This window comes from Erinaceus europaeus, chromosome 7, assembly GCF_950295315.1.
Source record: "Erinaceus europaeus chromosome 7, mEriEur2.1, whole genome shotgun sequence".
Classification (NCBI taxonomy): Eukaryota; Metazoa; Chordata; class Mammalia; order Eulipotyphla; family Erinaceidae; genus Erinaceus; species Erinaceus europaeus.
The window spans coordinates 42531627-42556957 of NC_080168.1; the positions used below are offsets into that span (position 1 = coordinate 42531627).

Consider the following 25331-nt stretch of genomic DNA (forward strand, 5'->3'; position numbering starts at 1 on the left):
GGAGAGGAGAGGAGAGGAGAGGAGAGGAGAGGAGGAGAAGAATAAAGAAAGACTTGATGAGGACTGTTCATCACCCACTGGCAGGCAACAATGAGAGAGACCAGCAAACCTTTAGGAGCCAGGCCTCCACTGGGTGCCAGTGTTGTCTCATCCTCGGCAGCATGGGCGTGGAGGTGACAGTGTTCTTCTAAGTAGGGCAGCTCTGCTAGATGCTGGGTATTTTTAACACTGCTGTCAGTCTGCCAGTAGAGCCTTCTCTGGCCTGGCTGCTGATTCATTCGTTCTGAGCTGAATTAGCCAAGGGTGTTCACTGAAGCTGCCAATGCCCTTGCCTGCTCAGTGCCTTTGATGAGGCGGGTTTGCAAAACCAGCTTTCTCTACTGGGACCAAGATCTGCCCCCAGCCCCAGTGCCTGAATGACAGACAGCAGGCAGCCTTGGCTGAGTACCATGCAGCACGCAAGGCTTGCTGTGTGCACAGTCTCCTTGGATGAGCACTGCTGGGGTTCCCTTTCTGTAGACGCAGAGATTTCTCCAGGCCACACAGCTCTCAGGGAGACAGAGGCAGGATCTGAGCCAAGGGCCTGCCCCCCAAAGCATGTTCCCAACTGCACCATTCTGCCCTGGCCAGCATCCATCAGGCATTAGACCCCTAGTGGGTGAGGGGAATCTAAGGAGAAGGGGGAGCTAGGAGCTGGGGGCATGAGAGAGAGTTATGATCAGGGTGCACAGAACCTCGGGGTGCTTCAGGAACATGGGAGGGGGAGCAACTCTCTCTGCCACCTTGCACTTTACATCCCTGGCTTTCTCCACTTTAAAGTGACACACACCCCTGCCTCCAGATCCCTGCATCTCTGCAGACATGCTGAGACCTGTTCAAGCACCAAGGCCCCTTTTAATGGCCAACCAGGATTCCTCTGTCAGTCACTTTTCCTTCCCAAGGACACTTTCTGGGCACAGGTTGGTGGCCCTGCCATGCTAGCCAAAGGCTCCCAAAACTGCCTGAGCCTGGTCGGCTAACCTGGAGGCTGCACAGAGAGACTGATGCCGTGGCCTGGAGAGAAGGCTTAGTGACCAGGATAAGCTGCAGGATCATCTAAGCTGGAAACAGGGGCTGAGTCTCAAGTCAACTCCCCACTTCTGTGCCCTGGTCCCCTTCCAGGATGGTACACAGGACAGGCACTACCACTGAACCCATAGTCTGACTTCCTTCCCCACCATACTGGAAGATCCTTGAATTTATTTGTTTATTTGGGTTTTTTTATATTTCATTTATTTTAACTAGAGACAAAAAATTAGAGACAAAGATAGATAGATAGACAGATAGATAGACAGACAGACAGACAGATAGACAGAACCAGAGCGCTGCTCAACTTTGGCTTATGGTGGTGCTAGGGATTGAACTTGACACCTCAGAGCCTCGACATGAAAGTCATTTGCAGAACCATTATGCTGTCTCCCTAGCCTGCTCCTTGAATTTAGACTCTGCATATCACTTATATTTGCATACCCAATGCCTCATATCGTGTCTGCCACTAGGTAGGAGCTGAGTAGATCTTTGTATTATCTTTAAAGACTTACTTTAGGGAGTTGGGCAGTAGTGCAGTGGCTTAAGTGCACGTGGCGCGAAATGCAAGGACTGGCATAAGGATCCCAGTTCGAGCCCCCAGCTCCCCACCTGCAGGGGAGTCGCTTCACAGGCAGTGAAGCAGGTCTGCAGGTGTCTATCTTTCTCTCCCCCTCTCTGTCTTCCCCTCCTCTCTCCATTTCTCTCTGTCCTATCTAGCAACGATGACAACAATAATAACAATAACAACAATAAAAAGGGCAACAAAAGTGAAAATAAATAAAATTTAAAAACAAAAGATTTACTTAGTGTTTAGAGAGAGAAAGAGATAGAGATGAGGGTGGGGGTTGGGAGCTGAGTACCAGAGCAGCATTTAGCTTCTGGTTTTCCCTGTTTCATCACAAAGTTTTTCAATGAACTCCACTTGAAAGCATCTGGAACCAGACAGTGGTGTACCTGGTTGAGCACACATAATATAGTCTGCAAGGACCCAGGTTCAAGCCCCTGATCCCCACCTGCAGGGGAGAAGCTTCATGAGTCAAGAAGCAGGTCTACAGGTGTCTCGCTTCCTCTCTCCCTATCTCCTTTTTGTCCCCTCAATGTCCCTTTGTCCCACCTAATAATAAATAAATAAAAATTTTTAAGGAAATTTTAAAGTCTAGTGTCAGCACAACTCTGGTGGTGGGAACTATATGGAATTATACCCCTGGGGTCTTAATCTTGTTTATCATTATTAAATCACTAATAAAAAAAAAGAAGTCTAGAAAACTGTCCCTTTCTGCTGGCAGTATGCAGCTGCGTGCATGGTGTGTGTAACAGTGGGATCCACGGGGACGGAGCCTGCCAGTGCTACTCTGCCTACAGCGGCCTTCACTGTGACAAGCGTGAGTACCCTGCCTTCTCCACATCATTCCAGTTCAGAAGGGCAGGGAGTAGGCCTTTCCATTTTATATGCATGGCTTGGGACTCTCCATAGGCAAAGGGACTTCAAATCTTTTTCTGGAGGAAGGTCGAAGCTTAAGAGAAGGAAAAAGAAAAGATGCAGGTTCAAGCCCCCAGCTCCTACCTGCAGGAAGGAAGATTCACGAATGGTGAAGCAGGTCTATAGGTCCATCTCCCTCTCTCTCTCTCTCTCTCTCTCTCTCTTCCTCTCAATTTCTGTCTCTATCCAAAAATAAACAAAATTGAAGGACAGAAAGAAGGAGAAAGAGAACAAAGGGGAGGTAAGAGAAGGTATAGACAGGTATGAAAAGTTGTATAGAAGTATAGAAGGTATGAAAAGTTGGGGGTAGATAGCATAATGGTTATGCACAAAGACTGTCATGCCTGAGGCTCTGAAGTCCCAGGTTCAATCTACCCCCAGCTCCACCATAAACCAGAGCTGAGCATTGATCTGGTGTAAAAAAAAAAAAAAAAGGTTATAGCAATGGCAATGTTAACATTCATGAAACTGTACCAACCCAACTTGTCAGCCTGGCAAGTTGAGTCATATGTCAGGCTTTTTTTGTAATTTGTTTTTGGGTTTTTTACCAGAGCACAATCAACTCTGGTTTATGGCGGTGCAGGGGATTGAACCTGGAACTTCAGAGCCTCAGGCATGACAGTCTGTTTACATAAAAATTGCATATTACTCCACCTCTTCATAGTTTTTGACAATGTCCCACTTATATTCTGAAATGCCATGCAATTATTAAGAGATTAGGATCGATCCTTAAGAACTTCCACAAGGGCCAACTGGTGGTGCATCTGGTCGAGTGCTCATATCACCATGCGTACAAGACCGAGTTCAAACCCCTATTCCCCACCTGCAGGCAGGACGCTTCACAAGCAGTGAAGCAGGTCTACAGGTGTCTATCTTCTCTCTCCCCACTGTCTCAATTGCTCTTTATCCTATCAAATAAAATGGGAAAAAAGGAAAAATGCCCACCAGGAGCTATCAATTAGTAATGTAGGCATCAAACCCCAGTGATTATCCTGGTGGCAAAAAAGGGGTGTGTGTGTGTGTGTGTGTGTGTGTGTGTGTGTATGTGTGTGTGTGTGTGTGAAAAAAGTAAGATGGGGGACGAAGACTTCCACAATATATTTTCAAATCAAAATACTGGTTGCTAAATATTTCAACAAGGTTGCATTTCACTTACAAAATCACATAAGTAAATATATAAATGAGTGTGCTGTGTCAGTAGTCAGCATGGGCACTTTGGGAGTGGGATGGAAGAGTCAGGATCAGAGTTAATCTTCACTTCATATGATCTGTATTGTGTTGTTTGTTTGTTTGTTATTTTTTAATTGATACAGACTACCTTACCTTTTTTTTTTAATGTCACCAGGATTATCACTAGGGCTTGGTGCTAGCACTACAAATCCACCACTCCCAGTGTCCATTCCCCTATCTTTTTTGTTTGTTTGCTTGTTTATTTCTATTTTAAGAGATATGACAGAGAGAAATTGAGAAGGGAGAGGGAGATAGATAAGGAGAGAAAAATAGAGACACTTGCAGACCTGCTTCACTGCTTGTGAAGCATCCCCATTGCAGGTGAGGAGCAGGGTCTCAAATCTGGGTCCTTATGCATGGTATTATGTGCACTCAATTGAATATGCCATCAACACCAGGCCCCATTCCTTTTTTTTAAATAATAATAGGGGTATTATATTTGTGGAGTTCTTTCAGAACTGGCTACTTCTCCACTAATGCAGTCAGTTACCTCCACCATCTTCCTTCACAGCCATCCCTGAATGTGCAGCCTTGCTCTGCCCGAAAAATGCCAGATGTTCAACTTCCACGGAAGATGAAACCAAGCTGGAATGCAAATGCCTTCCCAACTATAGGGGTGATGGCAAGTACTGCGAGCGTGAGTAGAACTTAAATAATGTTAGCCATCTTGTGAAATGTTTAGGATAGTCCGGGGGAGGGGCATCACTAATAATAATAACATAGTGGCCATTTCTGTTTCCTTTATGTAGTTGGAGAAAATATATAATAAAGCAATATTTTTTTCATCACATGGTAGCCCTTTCATAAAAGGTGACTTCTTTTTCTATTAACAAAGCCCAGCTACTGTTTATTACACTTCTGATATCACCTGGCTCAAAGATAGGGTAAAATGTAGTGACACCTCTTTCTTTCTTTTTTTTTTAATTTAATGTTGTGTTCATTCATTTTATGAGAGGTTCTATTGTGCATTTTGTTATGAACTCTTGAGCCAGATTGCCTGGGTTCAAATCTCAGGTCTTCTGGGGCTGGGCTGTGGTGTACCTGGTTAATCTGGCAAAGCAGTGCACTATCCAAGTGAGCTATTACTCTGACCCTAGGCAAATTTTTGAGAGCTTGCTTGGAGGTTTGAAGAAGAAAGTGCAGCTACTCATATACTCTCGACCGATTCAGGGAACGTCGTCCTATTTGACCAAGTGCGCAGGCTTGGGGAAGATGCACACTGAGTGGTGAGGGAGGAAGGAGGACACCCCCCTAGGAGGCCAGATTAGCTGAAACAACCCAGGACATCACAGGGGTGACAGATGTCACAGCCAGATCACCCTCATATCCATCAGAGGATTCTTTTTTTTTAATTTTCATTTATTATTGAATAGAGAAAAATTGAGAGAGGGAGGGAAGAAAGAGGGATGGAAAGAGAGAGAGAGACCTGCAGCCCTTGTGAAGCCTTCCCCCTGCCGGTGGGGACCAGGGGCTTGAATCTGGATCCTTGTGCACTTAACCAGCTGCACCACTGCCTGGCCCCTCATCAACTAATTCTTTTTTTTTATTTGCCTCTAGGGTTATCGCTGGGGTTCAGTGCCTGCACTATGAATCCACTGCTCCTGTGGCCATTTTTTGGGGGGATAGGACAGAGAGAAGTTGAGAGATGGGGAAAACAGAGGGAGAGAAAGACACCTAACAGACCTGCTTCACTGCTTGTGAAGCAACCCTCCAGCAGGTGGGGAGCGAATTCTCTAATTTGTTTGTGCCTCCAGTTTCCTGTCTATCAAGTGGGGAATATTAGCAGTTCCAATCTTAGAAAGATGGTGTAAGAAGTGACTATGTGAGGGCTGGAGAAATCGCTCATGGGGTAAGGTGAGTGCACAGCCATGCATGCAGCCCAGGATAGAGCCCCTGAACCACATGGCAGGTGCTATGGCACTGGGGGAGGCTCCAGTGCTGGGGTGTCTCTCCCTCTCGCTGCTCTAAGGATCAGCTGTTGGTGCACCTAGTAGAGCGCACCTTACAATGCACAAGGGCCTGCAGGGGGAAGCTTCACAAGCGGTGAAGCGGGTCTGCAGGTGTCAGTCTTTCTGTCTCCCTCTAGATCGCCCCCTTCCCTATCAATTTCTCTTTGTCTCTATATAATAAATAAATAAATAATTTCAAAAATTAAAAAAATAAACCTCTTTTTAAAAAAAGAAAGGAAGGAAGGAAGGAAGGAAGGAAGAAAGAAAGAAAGAAAGAAAGGGAGAAAGAGAGAAAGAAAGAGAGAGACAAACGCTTTCTGGAGTAGCAGAAAAAAACATGCAGGCATGAGGCCCTGGCTCTACAAAATAACAACAATAACAACAACGATGACAGTAAATGGCTGAAATAGGGTTCAGTACACACTAGAAATGCTATGAGCCTATGTGTTCTGTCTCTGCCTACCGTGTATTTCAATCTATACCACACGGCACAGTGCCACCGACACAGGCCATCTATCCACTGCAAATGCTACTAATCTGCTTGGCAAACAGGTGTTAGCAGGGAAGACAGGACCCATTTCTAACTCTCCCTCTTGGAGCTGCTGGATTGACTGTGGCATGGAGGAGCCAGTCAGTTGCCCTCTCCCCCCCCCCCCCGCCCCAGCATAGTAACCAAGCACCTCTGCTCTTATCATTGCCTCTCAAGCCATCAACCCGTGCTTGCAACCTGTGTGCCACCCTCACGCCCATTGCACCTACCTGGGACCGAATCAGCACAGCTGTGTGTGTCAGGAAGGCTACCATGGGGACGGCCAGGTGTGCCTGCCAGTGGACCCCTGCCAAGTGAACTTGGGGGGCTGCCCTGCCCAGTCCACGGTGTGCAAGTATGATGGGCCTGGACAGGTGAGCAAAGGACATGTGGAAATGATGCAAATGGAAGGAGGACAGCACAGTCAAAGGAGGGACCCTATCCCTCCCAGTGCTCTTTTTCAATGCTCCTTTTGTCCAATCTGTTCTCTGTGTATTCAGGGCTGAGCTCAACACACCCCCTCCTTGGCCTTCCTCTGAGCTTACACTTTGCACTTTGCCAGAAGCCCAGTCTAAAAGCTCCCTCCTGAGCCGGTTGAGACAGGATAGTGGGGGGGTGGGTGTGGTAGCAGTAGCACAGTGGGTTAAGTGCAGGTGGCACAAGGCGCAAGAACTGATGTAAGGATCCCGGTTTGAGCCTCCGGCTCCCCACCTGTAGGGGGGCCACTTCATAGGCAGTGAAGCAGGTCTGCAGGTGTCTAACTATCTCTCCCTCTCTCTATCTTCCCTGCCTCTCTCCATTTCTTTCTGTCCTATCCAACAATGAGAGCAATAACAATAACAACAACAAGGGCAAAAAAAATGGGGGAAATAGCCTCAAGGAGCAATGGATTTGTAGTACAGGCACTGAACCCCAGCAATAACCCTGGAGGCAAAATAAATAAATATATAAAGGGCATAGTGGTTCTGCAAAAACACTTTCATGCCTGAGGCACCAAAAGTCCCAGGTTCAGTCCCCAGCACCACCATAAGCCAGAGCTGAGCAGTGCTCTGTTACAAAAAAAAAAAAAAAAAAAAAAAAAATCACTACCTCTTCCCCTACAGTATTTTGTGGCAATAAACAAGACAGACATACAACCCAAGATCAGGGTCACTAGAGAACTGCTCATCAGTGTGACTGAGGCCTACCTGCCAAGCTTTACTCTCTCCATCTTCACAATGCAAACTGAGACTCTTAGAAACCCAGATACTGGGGGCCAGGTGGTAGCGCAGTGGGTTAAGCATAAAGTGCAAGGACAGGCATAAGGATCCTGGTTCAAGCCCTCACCTCCCCACCTGGGGGGGGGGGTCACTTCACAAGTGGTGAAGCAGGTCTGCAGGTGACTCTCTTTCTCTCCCCCTCTCTGTCTTCCTCTCCTCTCTCAATTTCTCTGTCCTATCCAGAAACAATAACAGCAATAACAACAACAATAACAACAACAATAATGATAAACAACAAGGACAACAAAGGGAAAAAAAAACAATTAGCCTCCAGGAGCAGTGGATTCGTAGTGCAGGCACAGAGCCCCAGCAATAACCCCAGAGACAAAAAAAAGAAAGAAAGAAAACCAGATGCAAGAGTCGGGCGGTAATGCAGCAGATTAAGTGCACATGGTGTGAAATGCAAGGACTGGCCTAAGAATCCTGGTTCAAGCCCCGGCTCCCCACCTGCAGGGGAGTCACTTCACAGGTGATAAAGCAGGTCTGTAGGTGTCTATCTTTCTCTCCCCCTCTCTGTCTTCCCCATCTCTCTCCATTTCTTTCTGTCCTATCCAACAAGGACAACATCAATAACCACAATAAAGCAAGGGCAACAAAAGATAAATAAATAAATAAATAAATATTTTAAAAAGAAAGAAAGAAAACCCCAGATGCTAGAGACTAGGCAGTGGTGCATCTGACAGAGTACACACGTTACTATACACAAGGACCAGAGTTCAAGTCCACACCTGTAGGGGGGAAGCTTCACAAGCAGTGAAGCAGGTCTGCTGATGTCTCCCTTTCTCTTTCCCCATCTTCCTCTCCCTTCTCCATTTCTCTCTGTCTCTATCCAAAATAAACAAGTAGTTTTTAAAAGAACAAAAAGAATAAAAGGAAGAGAAAAAGAAAGAAACCTAGGGCCAGGTGAGGGTGCACCTGGTTCAGCACACATTACAGTGAGCAGGGAGCTGGGTTCAAGTCTCCATTCCCCACCTGCGGGGGGTGGGGGGGGGATGCTTTGCAAGTAGTGAAACAGTGCTGCAAGTATCTGTCTGTCTCCCTCTCTATATCCCCCTGCCTTTCTATTTCTGTCTCTATCAAATAAAGAAAGAAAATAGTTAAAAAAAAAAAAAGAAAGAAAGAAAGAAAGAAAGAAGGAAAGAAAGAGGGAGAGAGGGAGGGAGGGAGGGAGGGAGAGAGAGAGAGAGAGAGAGAGAGAGAGAGAGAGAGAGAGAGAGGAAGCCAAATACCTTGCCCTAAAGAGATAGAAACTGGCAGGGTAGCAGGCAGCAGTGACAGTGTGTAGTAAGGATATTCTGGATCCAGACTCTGTCCCTCTAAGTCATATCTTGGCTCAGTCTGTTGGGAGTTCTTTGCAGAGAAACATAGCTGAAAAAGTCTCTCCCTCCTCTCTCCCCTTTCCATCTGATGCCAAGGAGACTCAGAGTTAGCAAACAAAGAAAAGGGGGAAAGGGGAAATTCAACAAGGTGCATGACTTTCCCAAACAGTGAGCTAAAGGAACACTGTTATAGGGGAAGATGAGGGGACAGGAAGGCCGATGTTCCCCCACCCCACCCCACCCCCACCCCCACCAAAGCTTGTCATGCATAATCTCTACAAAGAATTGATGAGAGAGCATGATTATATAGGGAAATTAAACTCTGAAAACAAAACATGTTAGGGAAAGAGAGAAAGATAAAAAGAGAGAGAAAGAAGGGGACCTGACCTACTTATAGGCTTGATGGTGGTCACATGGTGGTACCAGGAGAGAGAAAGTGCCCCCAAAGGTCAAGTCTTCTTAAAGCCAAAGGCCCCACCTGCACCTACAACCATTCCCATTTCTGGATGGTCCTTCTCTCTCTCCCTCAACAACATGACTCACAGATCCGGACACCCTGATATCTTTAGAGCTCATGTCTCATCTTTGGGGCTACCACCAGGTTCATTTTCATGACAGGAAAAAAATAAAACAAAACAAAACAAAACAAAACAAAAACACTATGGATGAAAGAAAAAATGTCAGGGAATGTGACTAACGGAAGCCATGTTTGTCTCCCCGACTACTGAAGTCACACTGTGACTGTAAGGACCATTACCACAGCTTTGTGCCCGGAGTGGGGTGCCACATGACTGACATCTGTCAATCACACAACCCCTGTCACCGGAATGCCAACTGTACCACCATCGCCCCAGGACAAACCAAGTAAGTCTCTACAGTCTGTCACTGCTCAGAGTTCCTTGAAGGGTGGGAAGTGTGGCCCCTTAGTCTTTATTTTTCTTCTCTCCTTTTATCCTTTTATTCGAGCATTAATAGTTTATAGTACAGTTGTTGATACATGGGTATGATTTCTCATCTCCCTGTGACAGGTTGTCTGTAGAACACTCTCACCCCTCAGCTTATATCTATTTCTGCCATAATGTACCAGGACTCCAAAACCCTTGCCACCACTGCTTTCCCTCCCTAGAGCCTTTTGCTTTGAAATTCATATCTTTATTTTTTTAATTTATATTGCTTAATAACAGTTTCTTACAAGATTGCAAGATTACAATGTATAATTCCACACCACACCCACCACCAAAGTTCTGTATCCCCACCCTCCCACCTCCCAAAGATAACCACCATAGTTCTCATAAGTCTTACAAACAGTTTGCTTGCTTCCGTTTTGTTTGGATTTTTTTTTTTTTTGGCAATTTCATGTAAATCAGGTCTCTAGATTCCACATATGAGTGAAGCCATCTGGTAGTTTTTTGTTTGTTTGTTTGTTTGTTTGTTTTCTTTACTTATTCTGTTAAGCATAATCACCTCTAGTTCCATCCATTTTGTCCCAAAGGACACATCATCTTTTTTATTGCAGAGTAGTATTCCATGGAATATATATCCCATAACTTATTTTTTTAATTTATTTTCCCTTTTGTTGCCCTTGGTTTTGTTGTTGTTGTTGTTATGGATGCTGTTGTTGTTAGATAGGACAGAGAGAAATGGAGAGAGGAGGGGAAGACAGAGAGGGGGAGAGAAAGAGAGACACCTGCAGACCTGCTTCACTGCTTGTGAAGCAACTCCCCTGCAGGAGTCAAACCGGGATCCTTACACCAGTCCTTGTGCTTCGTGCCATGTGCATTTAACCCACTGCACTACCGCCCAACTCCCATCCCATAATTTCTTTAGCCTGTCATCTGTTGATGGGCCTCTAAGCTGCTTCCACTCTTTGGCTATTGTGACTATGCAGCTATGAACATAGGGGAGCCTATGTCCCTTCAAATTAGTATTTGAGTATCCACTGGATAAATGCCCAAGAGTGGTATTTCTGGATGATAAGGTACCTCCATTCTATTTAAGGATGTGCGATAAAGAAATTCTCACCTTTAAAATACTCAGGAGGCAATTATTTCCTGACCAAACAGTGCCCATCACTGACTTCTCTCTTACTAAATGTAAATATGCTTTGTAAGGAAACTCCACTCAGTTCTAACATTGGAAATCATTCTAAAGGCCCATTCAGTCTTATAACTACCGCTGTTCCCACAATGACTGAAGCAAGGAACATGGTAGCTACTCAGTAAGTCTGTCTGCAATCAATGAATCATTCAGCGACTGTTTCCTCTGGCATGACCACTAGAACACACTGAAATACTGATGTGGGCCTGACAACTTAGCACAAAGTGGTGAAAGCATGGGAGACGGAAACCACCTCGTTGGGAAAACAAGTGTCTGCTGTGATTACAAGAGAGCTGGCCTCTGATATATGGCCCTGTTTTCTCCGTTGTGAAATATGGCTCATTAGTGGTGTAAAACAAAGCTGGGGAAAGTGAACAAGGCCTAGTGGTGTTTCCTAGTTGCCAGCTTCTATAGAAAGTGGTTTATTTCTGTGCATGAAAGTGTTTGTGTGGGGATCCCCGAGGCAGAGGCATCACACTGGTCCAGTTGTTTAAAGCCCTGGGTCCGGCCTCTGTACTGATGTCTATTGGATATATAACCTTAGAAGGCCAACACATCTCTTGGGCCTCAGTTTGTCAAACTAAGTTAAGCACCCACATAGCCATGTGCAAGGACCCCAATTCAAGCCCCTGGTCCTCACTTGCAGGGCGGGAGCTTCTTAAGCAGTGAAGCAAGTACTGCCTGCAGGTGTCCCTCTGTCTGTTTCTCCCCCTATTCTCCTCCCTTGCAATTTCTCTCTGTCCTATCAAATAAAGAAAAGGGGGGCAGGAAATGGCCTTCTGGAGCAATGGATTTTTCATGCAGGCACCAAACACCAGTGATAACCCTGGCAGCAAGAAAGGACAGAAGGAAGGAAGGAAGGAAGGAAGGAAGGAAGGAAGGAAGGAAGGAAGGAAGGCAGGCAAGCAGGCATCACTGTTATGGCAGCTGTTAAACCAAGACTCCAGGTTACAACAGTGAAGGAATGCATGCGTATCTCAGGTTTGAGGAGGAAGCAGATCTTAGCTAAATAACCAAGCAGGTTGGGATAAAATCACAACTGAAATGAGAAGAGCTCTGTGGTCTTACTCCCCAGGGCCTGCTCTGTCGGGAGAGAGGATGTGGCAGGAAAAGAGGGACCCTGGAGGAAGATTCCCTCAGGAAGGGGCAGAGACATCAGCTGGGAGGGGCAGGGGGAATTGAAAAGTCCTCTAAGCAGATCAGCAGCTAGGAATCTCCACTGAAGGCTGGAGACAGGAGCTTCCTCTGACCTGGCAGTTCTGCAGCAGGGGGCCCAAGACTCTGCATTGAACACTCTGAGTGATTCTCATGCACATGCTCCCTTGATCACACTTTGAAAAAGACAGGCTTATGAGCCAGGAGGCAGTGCAGTGACTAGAGCACTAGGCTCTCAAGCATGAGGTCCTGGGTTTGAATTCCAACACTGCATGTGCCAGAATAATGTAATGCTCTGGTGTTTCTCTCTCTCTCTCTCTCTCTCTCTCTCTCTCTCTCTCTCTCCTCTCTCCTTCTTTTGTATGTTAATAAATAAATCTTTAAAAAGAAAGAACAAGAGGGGGATGAAAAATCTCACTTGGAGAGTGCTCTGCTTTGCCATGAATGGGACCCAGGTTCAAACCCAGCCCCCTTCAAATTGAAAGAAGCTTCTGTACTGTGGAAGGAAGGAAGGGAGGGGGGGGGAGGGAGGGAGGGAGGAAGAAAGGAAATGAAGGGAAGGAATGGGGAGAGAGGGGGAGGAAGGGGAGGGAAAGAGAAACAAAGGAAAGAAATAGAAACAGAGAGGAAAGAAGGGAAGGGGAGGGGAGGGGCAGGGTGGAAAAGGGAAGGGAGGGGAGGGGAGGGGAGGGGAGGGAAGGGAAGGGAAGGGAAGGGAAGGGAAGGGAAGGGAAGGGAAGGGAAGGGAAGGGAAGGGAAGGGAAGGAAAGGAAAGGAAAGGAAAGGAAAGGAAAGGAAAGGAAAGGAAAGGAAAGGAAAGGAAAGGAAAGGAAAGGAAAGGGAGCCAGGTGGTGAAGCACCCAGTTGAGCAACCATGTTACCATATGCAAAGACCTGGGTTCAAGCCCCTGGTCCCCAACAGCAGGGGAAAGTAGATTTGTGATTGGTGAAGCAGTGCTACAGGTGTTTATCTTTCTGTCTCCTCTCTCAATTTTCTCTTATCCTATCAAAATAAATAAATAGTTTTTTTTAAGGAAAGAAAAATACCAACACAAGGGGCCAGTAGAAAGCTCACCCAGTAGAGCACATGCCTTTTCATGTCTAAGGTTCTGAACACTGCCACCTCTCTTCTGCACTGAGAGCTGGACCTGAGCTCTCGGCCTGAATCTTACCCTGACAATGCACTTTCTCCTCCTTTGTAGGTGCAATTGCCTAAAAGGTTATGTGGGTGACGGTGTGATGTGTTACGGAAGCATCATGGAGCGACTCAGAGAACTGAACACAGAGCCCAGAGGGAAGTGGCAAGGCAGACTGACCTCCTTCATCTCGCTCCTGGGTATGTGACAAAGACCTCCACGTCAAGGGTAGCTGCCTTCCCTGGGGCCAGGACATCGACAAGACATGCTCATTCAGGGAAGGCCAGGCAGGGGAGGCAAGAGGCTGCTAGGATAAGACAGAGTCTGGAAGGAATGGCCGGCTGTGCAGGTGGGAGGGAAAGGCTGCTTCCAAGCAGATCAACAGGAGTTGGTGTGCAGAGACCCAACTGTGCAGTCAGGAGGCAGGGTGCTGGGGACAGAATCCGATAGGCCCCACAGGCTAACAAGTCTGCAACCCAGTGGCAGTGAGTCAGGGAGACTTCTGATGGGAGGTGGTCACTCCTCTTTCTCTTGACCTCTAGGGCCTCTGGGTGTAAGCCCCATGGACAGGGAAGAGAGAGGAGCTAAGAGCCTGAGGCAGTGCATGTGTTCTCCAGCAGAGGGGCCTCTTGTACATTGGTTGTATGTACCTATCATGCACTGCTGGGTGTCCAAACTCTTGGCTTCCCAGTCACTGATTTTCTGCAATGACATTTCCACCACCATCAACACCACAACCACCACCCCAACCCACCTCAGAGAGGGTAATCATCCTTCTTATACCTACAATATTCTCATTTCCAAACACTCCATAGAGGCCACAGTCCCTACACACCTCTTGTCTCAACTTGGGCAATAAAGTTTTCAGTAAAACATAAATTGGCTCAGCCAACAAAAAATAAAACCTACAGCTGGCTCATCAGTGGAAGCCTGAAAATATCAGTGTCTCTGTTATACACAACACCCAAAAATGGCTTACCAGAAAGAGCACAGAACAAATGTCCTGCTCTTTCCAGAGCAGCGCACAGGAAGGAAGACCCGGATCCTTGCAGCTTTCCTCCGAGAATTCTTGGAAGATCTGAAGAAAGCAGGACAATGTGACAGACTGTCTTTACAGACAGGGGCCCGAGAACATTTGCCTGGACAAAGCAGGATCTGCCTTTCTCCCACCCCATTTATCCAGAGGCAGTGCATGTTGCCTCCTGTGGGAGAGCGCAGGGCCCAGCCTGCTCCTCAGCTCCCCCCAGGGGGAGATGGAAAAAGGACCAGCTATATAATTTACAGGCTGCCAGGCAAAGTGAAAAGGCAGGGTTCTTTTTGGCTCAAAAACTCCTGCACATCTCAAGAAGGCAATGCATAGTGTTAAACCACGCATGACAAGACTCTTCTGAGATAAATGGCACAAGAGCTGTGTGTTTTTTCTCAGAAAATTGGACACAGAGTAAGGGAGCAGCTGGAGTTGTTACATGAACTCTCCTCCCATGGCATCTTGAACCCAAGGGGGTAACTATAGGGAAATCGTACAACATTATGTGGAAATGGGGCAGGGGGAACATGATATCATGGTGCTTTATCTCTGAGAGAGCTTCCCAGTTTACCGAGGGCCCTCCTATAGCAGTTGGGACAGAGATGCTCTTGATGAACATGGTCTAAACTGGGCCCTGCTCTTCGTGTGCTGCTGCCTCATTGGGTGTTTTCTTTCTTTGTGTATTTCCACTGCTAAGACAAAACCTATGCCTGGCCACTCAGTAACCTGGGACCGTTCACTGTGCTGTTGCCCACAGACAAAGGACTGAAAGGACTCGATGTAAGTATTTAAAAGAATCTGGCAGGGGTTGGGAGATGGCTCACATGCCTTTCTATGTGTGAGGCCCTGCGTTCCATTCCCAACACCACCCACCACAAGGGAACTTCCTCTGAGTTATACAGAATAACAGTTGTATCAGGGAGGCACCTCGTAGCATCATAAACATGTAAGGTCCTCAGTTCATCAGCAGTGCCACATAAAATATAAAATAAGAAATCACCCAATACTGAGGTACTGGTGAAAAGCAAACAACAACAACAAAATATTTATTATCTAAAATGGGAAACCCCTATCAAACTTAAACTTATTGGAGCAGGGGAAATATATGCCTTAGGCTCCAAGGTTGCAGATTCAATCCCCATTCTCACTATAAACCAGAGCTGAGCAGCACTTTGATAAAAGAAAACAAACAGGGGACCAGGTGGTAGCAAACCGGATTAAGCACACATAGTAAGAAGCTCAAGGATGGGCACAAGGATCCCAGTTCGAGCCCCTGGATCCCCACCTGCAAAAGGATCACTTCAGAAGCAGGTCTGCAGGTTTTTATCTTTCATTCCCCTCTCTATCTTCCCCTCCTGTCTCAATTTCTCTCTATCCTATCCAACAACAACAGAAAAAATGGGGGGGGGGGGAATGGCTGCCAGGAGTCATGGATTCATAGTGCAGGCACCAAGCCCCAGTGATAATCCTGGAGGCAAAAAAGAAAAGAAAAGAAAAGAAAAGAAAAGAAAAGAAAAGAAAAGAAAAGAAAAAAAAGAAACGTAATGATAAACTAATTAACCAAACCTACTAAAGTATGGCAACTTTTCGGTAGAGTTCCTTTAGGAAATTTAAGGCTATCAGAAAAGGCATGAGGTATGTTCTCTATGTTTTTTCTATGCAAAACTGCATATGACTTTTCCAACAACCCAGTATCATCACATCTTTATAGAAAATGTGCAAGTTGCAAGTGTGCAACTCACTGGACTGTCACAGAGTGATTGTCTTCTTGTAACCAGCAAGACACACTATCAGCTCCCTCCCAGCCCCCTACCCTCCCTTCTAGGTACATCCCTCCAAAAGTGAACATGAAGGGCTCTTAGCTACAGTCACGTGAAAAATGAGATCTGTGGAAGGTCAAAGGTGCTCACTTCCTGCAGGAATAAATAACTGAGTGTTTTAGCCAGGGACATGTTTCTTTAAAATCATCATCAGGGGGTTGGGTGGTAGCGCAGCAGATTAAGCGCACAAGGCACAAAGCGCAAAAACCAGCTTAAGGATCCCGATTCAAGCCCCCCGGCTCCCCAACTGCAGCGGGGGTCACTTCACAGGTGGTGAAGCAGGTCTCCCCTCCCTATCTTGCACTCTCTCTGCATTTCTCTCTGTCCTATCCAACAATGACAACATCAATAATAATAACAACCATAGCAATGATAAAACAACAAGGATAACAACAGAAGGGGGGAATAAAAGCCTCCAGGAGCAGTGGATTTGTGGTGCAGGCACCGAGCCCCAGCATTAACCCTGGAGGCAAAAAAAATAATCATCAATAATAGTGATTGGGAAACTAGAAATAACTGTCACTGCCCATGAGGACAGCTTCCTACCAAGGGGAAGGAAGGAAAGTCACAGTGCCTGGTGGAGGTGTCCTCTGGTGAGGGTGTCAGTGAAGTGGCTGTAGTAGGTTTGGTGTCGGCATCAACATCTATTATTGATTTATGTGAGTTAGAAAAGCACTGCTCAGCTCTGGCATATGGTGGTGCTGAGGACTGAACCTGGAACTTTTGGTTCCTCAGGCATGGAAGTCTATTTGCTTAAGGGGAAATATTAACAGCATTCAAGGAAGCAGGCTCAAGCCTCTGGTCCCCACCTGTAAGGGGAAAGCTTCAAAAGTGGTGAAGCAGGGCTGCAGGTGTCTCTCTGTCTCTCTCCCTCTCTATCTCCTCCTCCTCCTCTCAATTTCTTTCTGTCTCTAGCCAATAATAAATAAATATTTTTTTACTTTAAAAAAAAGAACATCGGGAGTCGGGCGGTAGTGAAGTGGGTTAAGCACAGGTGGCGCAAAGTACAAGGACCGGTGTAAGGATCCGGGTTCCAGCCCCCGGCTCCCCACCTGCAGGGGAGTCGCTTCACAGGCGGTGAAGCAGGTCTGCAGGTGTCTATCTTTCTCTCCCCTCTCTGTCTTCCCCTCCTCTCTCCATTTCTCTCTGTTCTATCCAATAACAACCACATCAATATCAACAACAATAATAACTACAACAACAATAAAAAAAGACAACAAGGGCAACAAAAGGGAAAATAAATAAATAAATAAAAATTTTTTTAAAAAAAGAACATCTGTTTGCATAATCATTATGCTATCTCCCCCATACTGAGATTGCTTTACCTTAATCCAAGGTAGTTCAGGACAATTTTTTTTTTCCTGCAGTGAGCAAAGTTACTGTAAATTTCAGACTCTGTTCCCCTAATAGACCACCACCACTACTACTCTGTCAGAGATGAATCTGTCATGAATCTGCAGAGACTCCAGCGGATCAGAGAAGTAACAGTCAATATTAGTACCTAATAATGAATGTCTTCATAAAAAAACATTTCCTCAGAACACTGCTCAGCTCTGGATTATGCTGGTACAAGGGATTGAGCCAAGGACTTTGGAGCCTCAGACAGACATGAGAGTCTTTTTGCATAACCATTATGCTATCTCCCCTGCCCTATAAAATTTTTTATTAATCATTTAACGAGATAGAGATAGAAATAGAGACAGAAAGAGAGGGAGAGGGAGACCAGAGCACTTCTCAGCTCTGGCTTATGGAGGATTGAACCTGGGACCTCAGAGCCTCAGGTATGTCTTTTGCAAAACTATTAAGCTGTCTCCTCAGCCTTCAAATGACACTGTGGTTGGCATTTAGCGTGGAGTTTATGTTTCAAATATGAAGTTTACACCGAGTTCATATAAAGTGTGTGTTGGGGGGCTGGGCAGTAGTGCAGCGGGTTAAACACACATGGTGCCAAGCACAAGGATAAGCAAAAGTATCCCACTTCCAGCCCCAGCTCCCCACCTGCGGGGGAGTGGGGGTGGCTTCACAAACGGTGAAGCAGGTCTGCAGGTATCTATCTTTCTCCCCCTTTCCTTCTTCTCCTCCTCTCTCGATTTCTCTCTGTCCTATCCAACAGTAATGATAGCGGTAACAACAACAATAAACAACAAAGGCATCAAAAGGGAAAAAACAGCCTCCAGGAGTGGTGGATTCATAGTGCAGGCACCGAGCTATAAACCTAGTGGCAGAAAAAAATAAGTGTGTGTTGATGGGTGATAACATGGGACAAAATGCAGACTTGGTTCTGTGGATTTCAAATACCTTCAGGTTGATATTTTAAAACTCCCTCTTTCAATTGCAGTATCAGAGGGTAGGTCCTCTTGACTTTCCCACCAGCAGTGCAGGAGGGCTCCTTTGTCCCCACAACCTCTCCAGCATTTGTTGCTGCTCTTTTCTGTTGTATGGCATTCTCACAGGAGTGAAGTGATATCTCATTGTTGCATTTTTCTGACAATCAATGACTTGGAGCATTTTTCTTATTTTCTTAAGAGCTAAATTTTCGTCCTGAATCTTTAAACACTGACTGAAGTTGTTCTTTCAATATGTTTTTTTTTAAATATATATTAGTAAGAGTCCAAACAGCTCCTCTTTGTGGAACCAGTTGAGTTTGGTCTCTGTGATGAATCTGAATGTTGTATTTGCTATAGGCTCCAGTCTGGATTGATCTCCTGATAGCTTTAGTGTGTAAGACATCTTATGACCTTAGGATGCACCCCTCTCCTCTGATTCCTGTGCTGCAATTAAGTCCAAAAGAATTTTGTCATGTATTGATACTGTATTTGAAACAATCAACTCCTGCTCAGGGAATATGATACCATTTTCATGCGTGAGACCTTTTTTTTCTTTTATTTTCATTATTTGTAAGCCAAGTCTGTTTCGTCCATAATGATAATAAAAATATTAATTATGATGAGAAAAAAAAAACTACCTCTTTCTAATCTACCTGCTCTTCTCAACTAATGCCTTATTATTTCATTCCTATCTGCTTCCTGGGCTCAGGAAAGTTCCTCCCAGCCTGCCACCCTCCTCTTTCTACCCAGCCGCCCCTAGTCCAGGGCTCTGTGGAACTGGCAGGGCAGGGCTCTCAGGAAATAGCATCTAGACTTGAATGTGCCTGAACTCAAGCTAGGGTACAAGGACTTTAAACTGATCTTGTCAATTTTCAGGTGAAGGAGCTTCTGGCGGACACTCAGGCTGCTCAGTACTTTGTAAAATTTCACATAATCGCTGGGCAGATGAGCACCGAGCTGATGAACACCACAGACACATTCTATACCTTAACCGGAAGGTCAGGAGAAATCTTCAGTGGTGATAAGGTCCGTGTGCCTCAGATTTCCATCCTCAGAGGGAAACTGTCCTGAATCAATGCCCACAGCTCACTTGAGCTCTTTCTATTTCTCTCTCTCTTCTCTCTTCTCTCTCTCTCTCTCTCTCTGTGTGTGTGTGTGTGTGTGTGTGTGTGTGTGTGTGTGTGTGTGTTCAGAGCTGTGAGAGCTTCCTTCCTTATTCTGTCTGTCCAAAGTACTTCCCTACGGAGAAAGAAACAGAAAGTGACACCACAAAGGAATGTGAGAACAGGTGGGAAGTTATGAAAAGCAGGCTATAGAGGGTTTCTCCCCATATGACTCTAAAGTAGATGATACATTTATAGTTAACTGGATAGTTTTGCCTGTTTAGAGCATTGCAATCTCTCTAGAGTGACTAATTATACCCTATTCACATTTATCAGTCACTTGCAGTCATCAGTGATTTTCGATACCACAACCCCTCAGCTGCCTACAGGAAGGAGCAGCATTGCAGTCAACCTGTTTCCTAGAAGGCTGGCTCAGGATTCCCCTCCCAGGAGATAAATGGGTTGTGTTTGTTCTGTGGCTGCTGGCAGTTATCTCTCCTCCCCATCTTATTCACACCACTAATTTTGTTTTGTTTGTAAAAGAAAATCACCCTTCTCCCCTCTTACAATGAACTCTTTTTTTTGTTGTTGTTATTACACACAACCCTTTACTTAGCTGGAGGGCAAGTGATTAACCCACAGGACATTGCCTGTGCTGTGCATTTCACCAAAAATCAGAAGTGAATGAATTATTGCACACATATTTCCTACAGAAGTACTGGAATAAGCCTAGACTCAGATAGGTGGATGGAGTGATTAAAATGATAGAATGAAAGAACAACAGATCAATGAATGGATCTATCATACAGGCATTAATTAGGCCGATTTCACTACTGAGCACTGAAAAAAAAAATTTGTCTTGCACTGATTTTATTTTGAGGATCTTGGGCCTCCTACATAAATAGTTTCACTATTCCCTTCCACTTTTTTCAATAAAATAGATATGTCAGTAGGTAAATAAACATATGATTTCCATTCTCATAAGGACTTGCATTTACTCATTCATTCATTCATCCAACAGATATTTGCTGTCTTAACTTCAAGGAGCACACAGGAGAAGGGAAAAAAATTAGCTTGTCACTCATTCAATAATTTTTTTCCTCCAGGCCAGGGTTATTGCTGGGGTTAGTTGCCAGCATTATGAATCCACTGCTCCTGTGGCCATTTTCTCCTTAAAAAAAAAAAAAAATAGACAGGACAGGAAGAAATTGAGAGAGAAGGGGGGGATAGAGAGGGAGAGAGAAAGACAGACACATGCAGACCTGCTTCACCACTTGTGAAGCTTCCCCTCTGTAGATGGGGAACCTGGAGCTGAAACCTAGATCCTTGTGCAGGTCCCTGCACTTAGTACCATAAGCGCTTAATTGGGTGCATCACCACCTCAACAAATATTTCTTGCCATATACCTTCTCCCCATATGACACTAAAGTAGATGATACATTTACAGTTAACTGAATAGTTTTGCCTGTTCAGAGCATTGCAATCTCTCTAGAGTGACTAATTATACCCTATTCACATTTATCAGTCACTTGTAGTCATCAGTGATTTCACACAGTCCTTTGCTTTTAATGAAAAGTCTGTGAAGTCTACCAAACACATGTCATCATTCCCATTTGCATTGAGTGACTTACTGATGATCACACAGTCAATAAGTGGCAAAAGAGGAGGAGTTGGGTGGTAGCACACCCAGTTGAGTGCACATGTTACCATGCACAAGGACCTAGGTTCAAGCCATGGGCCCCACACTGAGGAGAGAAGCTTCCTGAGTAGTGAAACCATGCTGCAGGTGTCTCTCTCACCTCTTTCCTTTATCCACCCCTCCCCCCACCACCTTCCCTCTCAATTTCCCTCTGTCTCTATCCAAACTAAATAAATAATTTTTAAATAAAAATAAATAAATGGCAGGACCCAAGGACTCAATTTCTAACTCAATGATCACTCTTTCTAGTATGCCATACTAACTCAATTTTACTTGTCCTTGGTGTTTTAGGACAATCAATTAAAGCTTAAACTCTGTGGAGGCAAAAAGAAGGTAAAAATCTTACAAGGGGACATGGTGGCTTCCAACGGGCTCCTACACATTCTTGATAGAGCTTTGGACAAGATGGAGCCCATGTTTGAGAGTAACACTGAGGTGAGATGTTCCTGGAATAATTATGTCAACCTAATCCATCCCATGCTGGCCCTATGTGTCTAACCTACCATGGACTAACCTACCATGGGGAAAATGAAATGATTTGTCTATTGTCATTAGAATTATGGGTACTCCCTCAGAGAGAGGAAAGGCAAGCCAAAAGCACAGGTAAGGTCTTGCTTTATTCTCGTTTGTAACCACATCTGACACATTAATCCAGTGACCAGCTATCATGAAATTTGGCATGTTTCAAAGCATGTGGGTCTGAACCACTATTTCAGTAAAAAGAGAAAGTATTTGTATAGAACACAATGCGGGGGGGGGGGGGGCTAAATCCTTTCATATCCATCCTTACACATGAATTCTGTCATCAGCCTTTTAGTGGTAAGGTGTCTATCTTAATGATTCCATCTAATGATTCTAAGGAAGAGTGTCTCTTTTCAGCAAACCATAATGACAATGCTGCAACCAAGATACAGCAAGTTCAGATCTTTGCTAGAGGTATGTACTTGTGAATGGCAAAAAAAAACCCAAAAAAACTATTTTATGTCCATTACAAAATGTCTTCATAAAATTAGCAGGGACATTATCTATACATAGTAGATGCTTGAACAACTGCTAAGAGACTGCAGCTGACTCGAAGCCTTACTAATAACATGTGTTTTAGGCCTGGGGAGGCAGCACAATAGTTATGCAAAAGAATCTCATGTCTCAGGCTCAGAAGTCCCAGATTCAATCCTCAGTACCCCCATAAGCCTGAGCTGATCAGTACTCTAATGCCTGTCTATTTGTCTCTCTTTCTCTCTGTATCTCTCTCATTAAAATAAAATATTTTAATTAACATATATGTTCTGTGATATATATGTATATATATTATATTGTTATAATAAAGTATGCTACACTCTGGTTTCTCTTCAGATCACATAAATCTTTCACCTTTTACTAAAGTAAGCTACAGAAAAGAAAGGCCAAGTAGATCACTTTAATGTTTTATCCTCATTTTCTTTCTACTAAGTAGACTGAGAAGTAAAAAAGAGAAGGGGATGGAAGAAATTCACATACAGTTGTCCCAGATGTGGCACAGTGGATAAAGCACTGGACTCTCAAGCATGAGGTCCAAAGTTCAATCACCTGGCAGCACATGTACCAGAATGATGTCTGGTTCTTTCTGTCTCTCCTAATTTTCTCATTTAATTAATTAATTAATTAATTAATTCTTTAGAAAAGAAAAGAAATTCACATACAAGTGGGTATGCGCCTTGCAAAACCATAGTGTTCATGCATCCTTTGTTGAGGAATCGCTTCAAACATTTATCTGAGAAAGGCTACAGACTGAAATTTTTATTTCTCAAATGCAGGAAACCAGTGTGGCACATGCCTTAGAGGAAGAAGGCAAGGGAGAAGCATACACCATTTTTGTTCCAAGTAATGAAGCGCTGAGCAACATGCATGATGGCACCCTTGACTACCTCCTTTCTCCAGAGGTATCGTATCCCACTCATCCTACCAGCCTTAAGCCAGGAGCACAGCCTCAATCTGTGTCCATACAGGCTCTTTTCCTAAATTATGGCTATCAAATAAGGAGCACACACATATCATCCCCTACACTCCCACAACAAAAACAGACATCATCATCAATCAATTACAGTCTCTAGAACTAAACCTGTAATCCTTCAGTAGAGTTTCAGGCAGTTCTGACCAACTGATCAGACTGGGCAGAGGAAATACAATCTATTCAGTCCTGTAGATCTAAACATTTGGCTTGGTTTGTTCAGGCTTTTATCATAGCTCTCGAGAGATAAAAAAAAAAATTTTTTTTAATCATTATTCTAACTCTAGAATCACTTAGAAAATGATACCTGAGCTAGGTTATCCCAGACCTGGTCTAGCTAAGGTTTATAAGGAATAAGTGTTATTTTAAAACTTTATTTATTATTTATTGGATAGAGACAGAGAGAAATTGAGAGGGAATGAGGAGATAGCAAGGGGAAGAAAGAGAGATACCTGCAGCCCTGTTGTGAGGCCTTTCCCCTACAGATGAGGACAGGGGCTTCATGAACCCAGATCCTTGCACATTGTAACAAGTGTGCCACCCACTGACTTCCTGGCCTCCAAGTGTTTTTTGTTTGTTTGTTTGTCTTTTACATATTACAGGCTTTCCTTTCTACTGCTTCTGTTTCTTCCTTTCCAAATATATAAGCCTTCAATTTATTCACATCCTCTTAAACTTTTTGGTTCCTTCATCACTAGACTGTAAGTAATTAAACCATTTAAAGTGTCCCTGTATCTTTTTATTTCTTCTGCAAGCAAAAGTTCAGTCCTGTAGCAATCCTCAGCAACCATAAGTCCCAGTCTCCTGAAAAGGGAAATTAGGGGACTGTGCTTATTAAGATGGAAAATTGTGGGATTTCAAGAAGAACCAAAGTTCTTATCCAGTGCCCTTCTATCATGCTGTTGCTGTTGTTGTTGTTGTTATTATTATTATTATTATTGCCTCTAGGTTTATTGCTGGGGCTCAGTGCTTGCACTACGAATCCAGTGCTCCTTGGGGGCCATTTTTTTTTTCCATTTTAAGGGATAGGACAGAGAGAAATTGAGAGGGGAGTGGAAGACAGAAAGGGAGAGAGAAAGATAGAAACCTGCAGACCTGCTTCACCATTTGTAAAGCAACCTCCCTGAGCCAGGGGCTTGAGCAGGGATCCTTGCACAGGTCCTTGTGCTTTGTACCATATGTACTTAACTCATTGCACCACCACCCAACCCCCTCATGGCACCATCTTGACAATGGAGCAAGATTGCCTATAACCTCACATAGATCAGTACTGACCATACAGAAGGGAGAGAGGGGGACCAAGAACTCTTTGGACAGTAATTACCAAACTGTAGTGTACTATCACCTGGGAATTCTTTACAGACAGATTTAGAATTTTACTCCAAGCATTGAGCTAATAGCACTGAAATGAGATCTAGAAATGGACTCTTTTTTTTTTTGCCTCCAGGGTTATCACTGGGGCTCTTTGCCTGCACTATGAATCCACTGCTCTTGGAGGCCTTTTTGTTGCCTTTGTTGCCCTTGTTACTGCTGTTGTTGTTGCTGGATAGGATAGAGAGAAATCGTGAGAGGAGGGGAAGACAGGGGGAGAGAAAGACAGACACCTGCAGAACTGCTTCACTGCTTGCGAAGTGAACACGCTCCTGCAGGTAGGGTAGAAATGGACATTTTATAAGCATCAACTTCCTCTTTTTAATTGTCTATCTGATAAGACAAAGAGAAATTGAGAATGGAGGGGGAGAGAGAGGGAGAGAGGGGAGAGAGAGAGAGAGAGACCTGCAGCATTACTTCACTAGCTTGGAAGCTTCCCCCCTGCAAGTGGAAACTAAGGCCTTACGCCTGGGTCCTTGTGCATGGTGATGATGTGCACTCAACCATTGCCCTAGCATCAACTTTCTAGATCACATTCTTCACCTCATCTTGGATGGAGCTTAAAGGAAACATGTTAAGTGAGATAAGGGCATCTTTTAGCTGTATCTTCATGGAAGAAGCTCAGCTAGAGGCAGTAAAATCCCAACAGCTATGCCAATAAAATGGAAAAAAAAATGGCCTCTCATTAGAAGAATAGGTTCTAACTCTGCTTTGGGATGGCCATCTTTTCTTTCCAGTGTATCTTTTTTTATTGTTATAGTTATTATTGTTGTTG

At 44.7% G+C, this 25331-nt stretch overlaps 1 protein-coding gene across 10 annotated transcripts in view; it reads left to right on the forward strand.

The window, feature by feature from the left end:
* Positions 1 to 25331, forward strand: part of STAB2 (stabilin 2) — a 177193-nt gene that overhangs the window by 20361 nt on the left and 131501 nt on the right. For all 10 annotated transcript variants that reach the window (XR_009550685.1, XR_009550686.1, XM_060194290.1 and 7 more), the window contains exons 6-15: positions 2355 to 2450; positions 4290 to 4415; positions 6434 to 6630; positions 9565 to 9698; positions 13289 to 13422; positions 14947 to 15029; positions 19273 to 19422; positions 21490 to 21633; positions 22078 to 22134; positions 22992 to 23117. Coding sequence is in view for 8 of the 10 variants with exons in the window: in XM_060194290.1 (XP_060050273.1) it covers positions 2355 to 2450; positions 4290 to 4415; positions 6434 to 6630; positions 9565 to 9698; positions 13289 to 13422; positions 14947 to 15029; positions 19273 to 19422; positions 21490 to 21633; positions 22078 to 22134; positions 22992 to 23117 (1247 nt within the window). In the remaining 2 variants the exon portion in view is untranslated. The remainder of the gene's footprint in view (positions 1 to 2354; positions 2451 to 4289; positions 4416 to 6433; positions 6631 to 9564; positions 9699 to 13288; positions 13423 to 14946; positions 15030 to 19272; positions 19423 to 21489; positions 21634 to 22077; positions 22135 to 22991; positions 23118 to 25331) is intronic.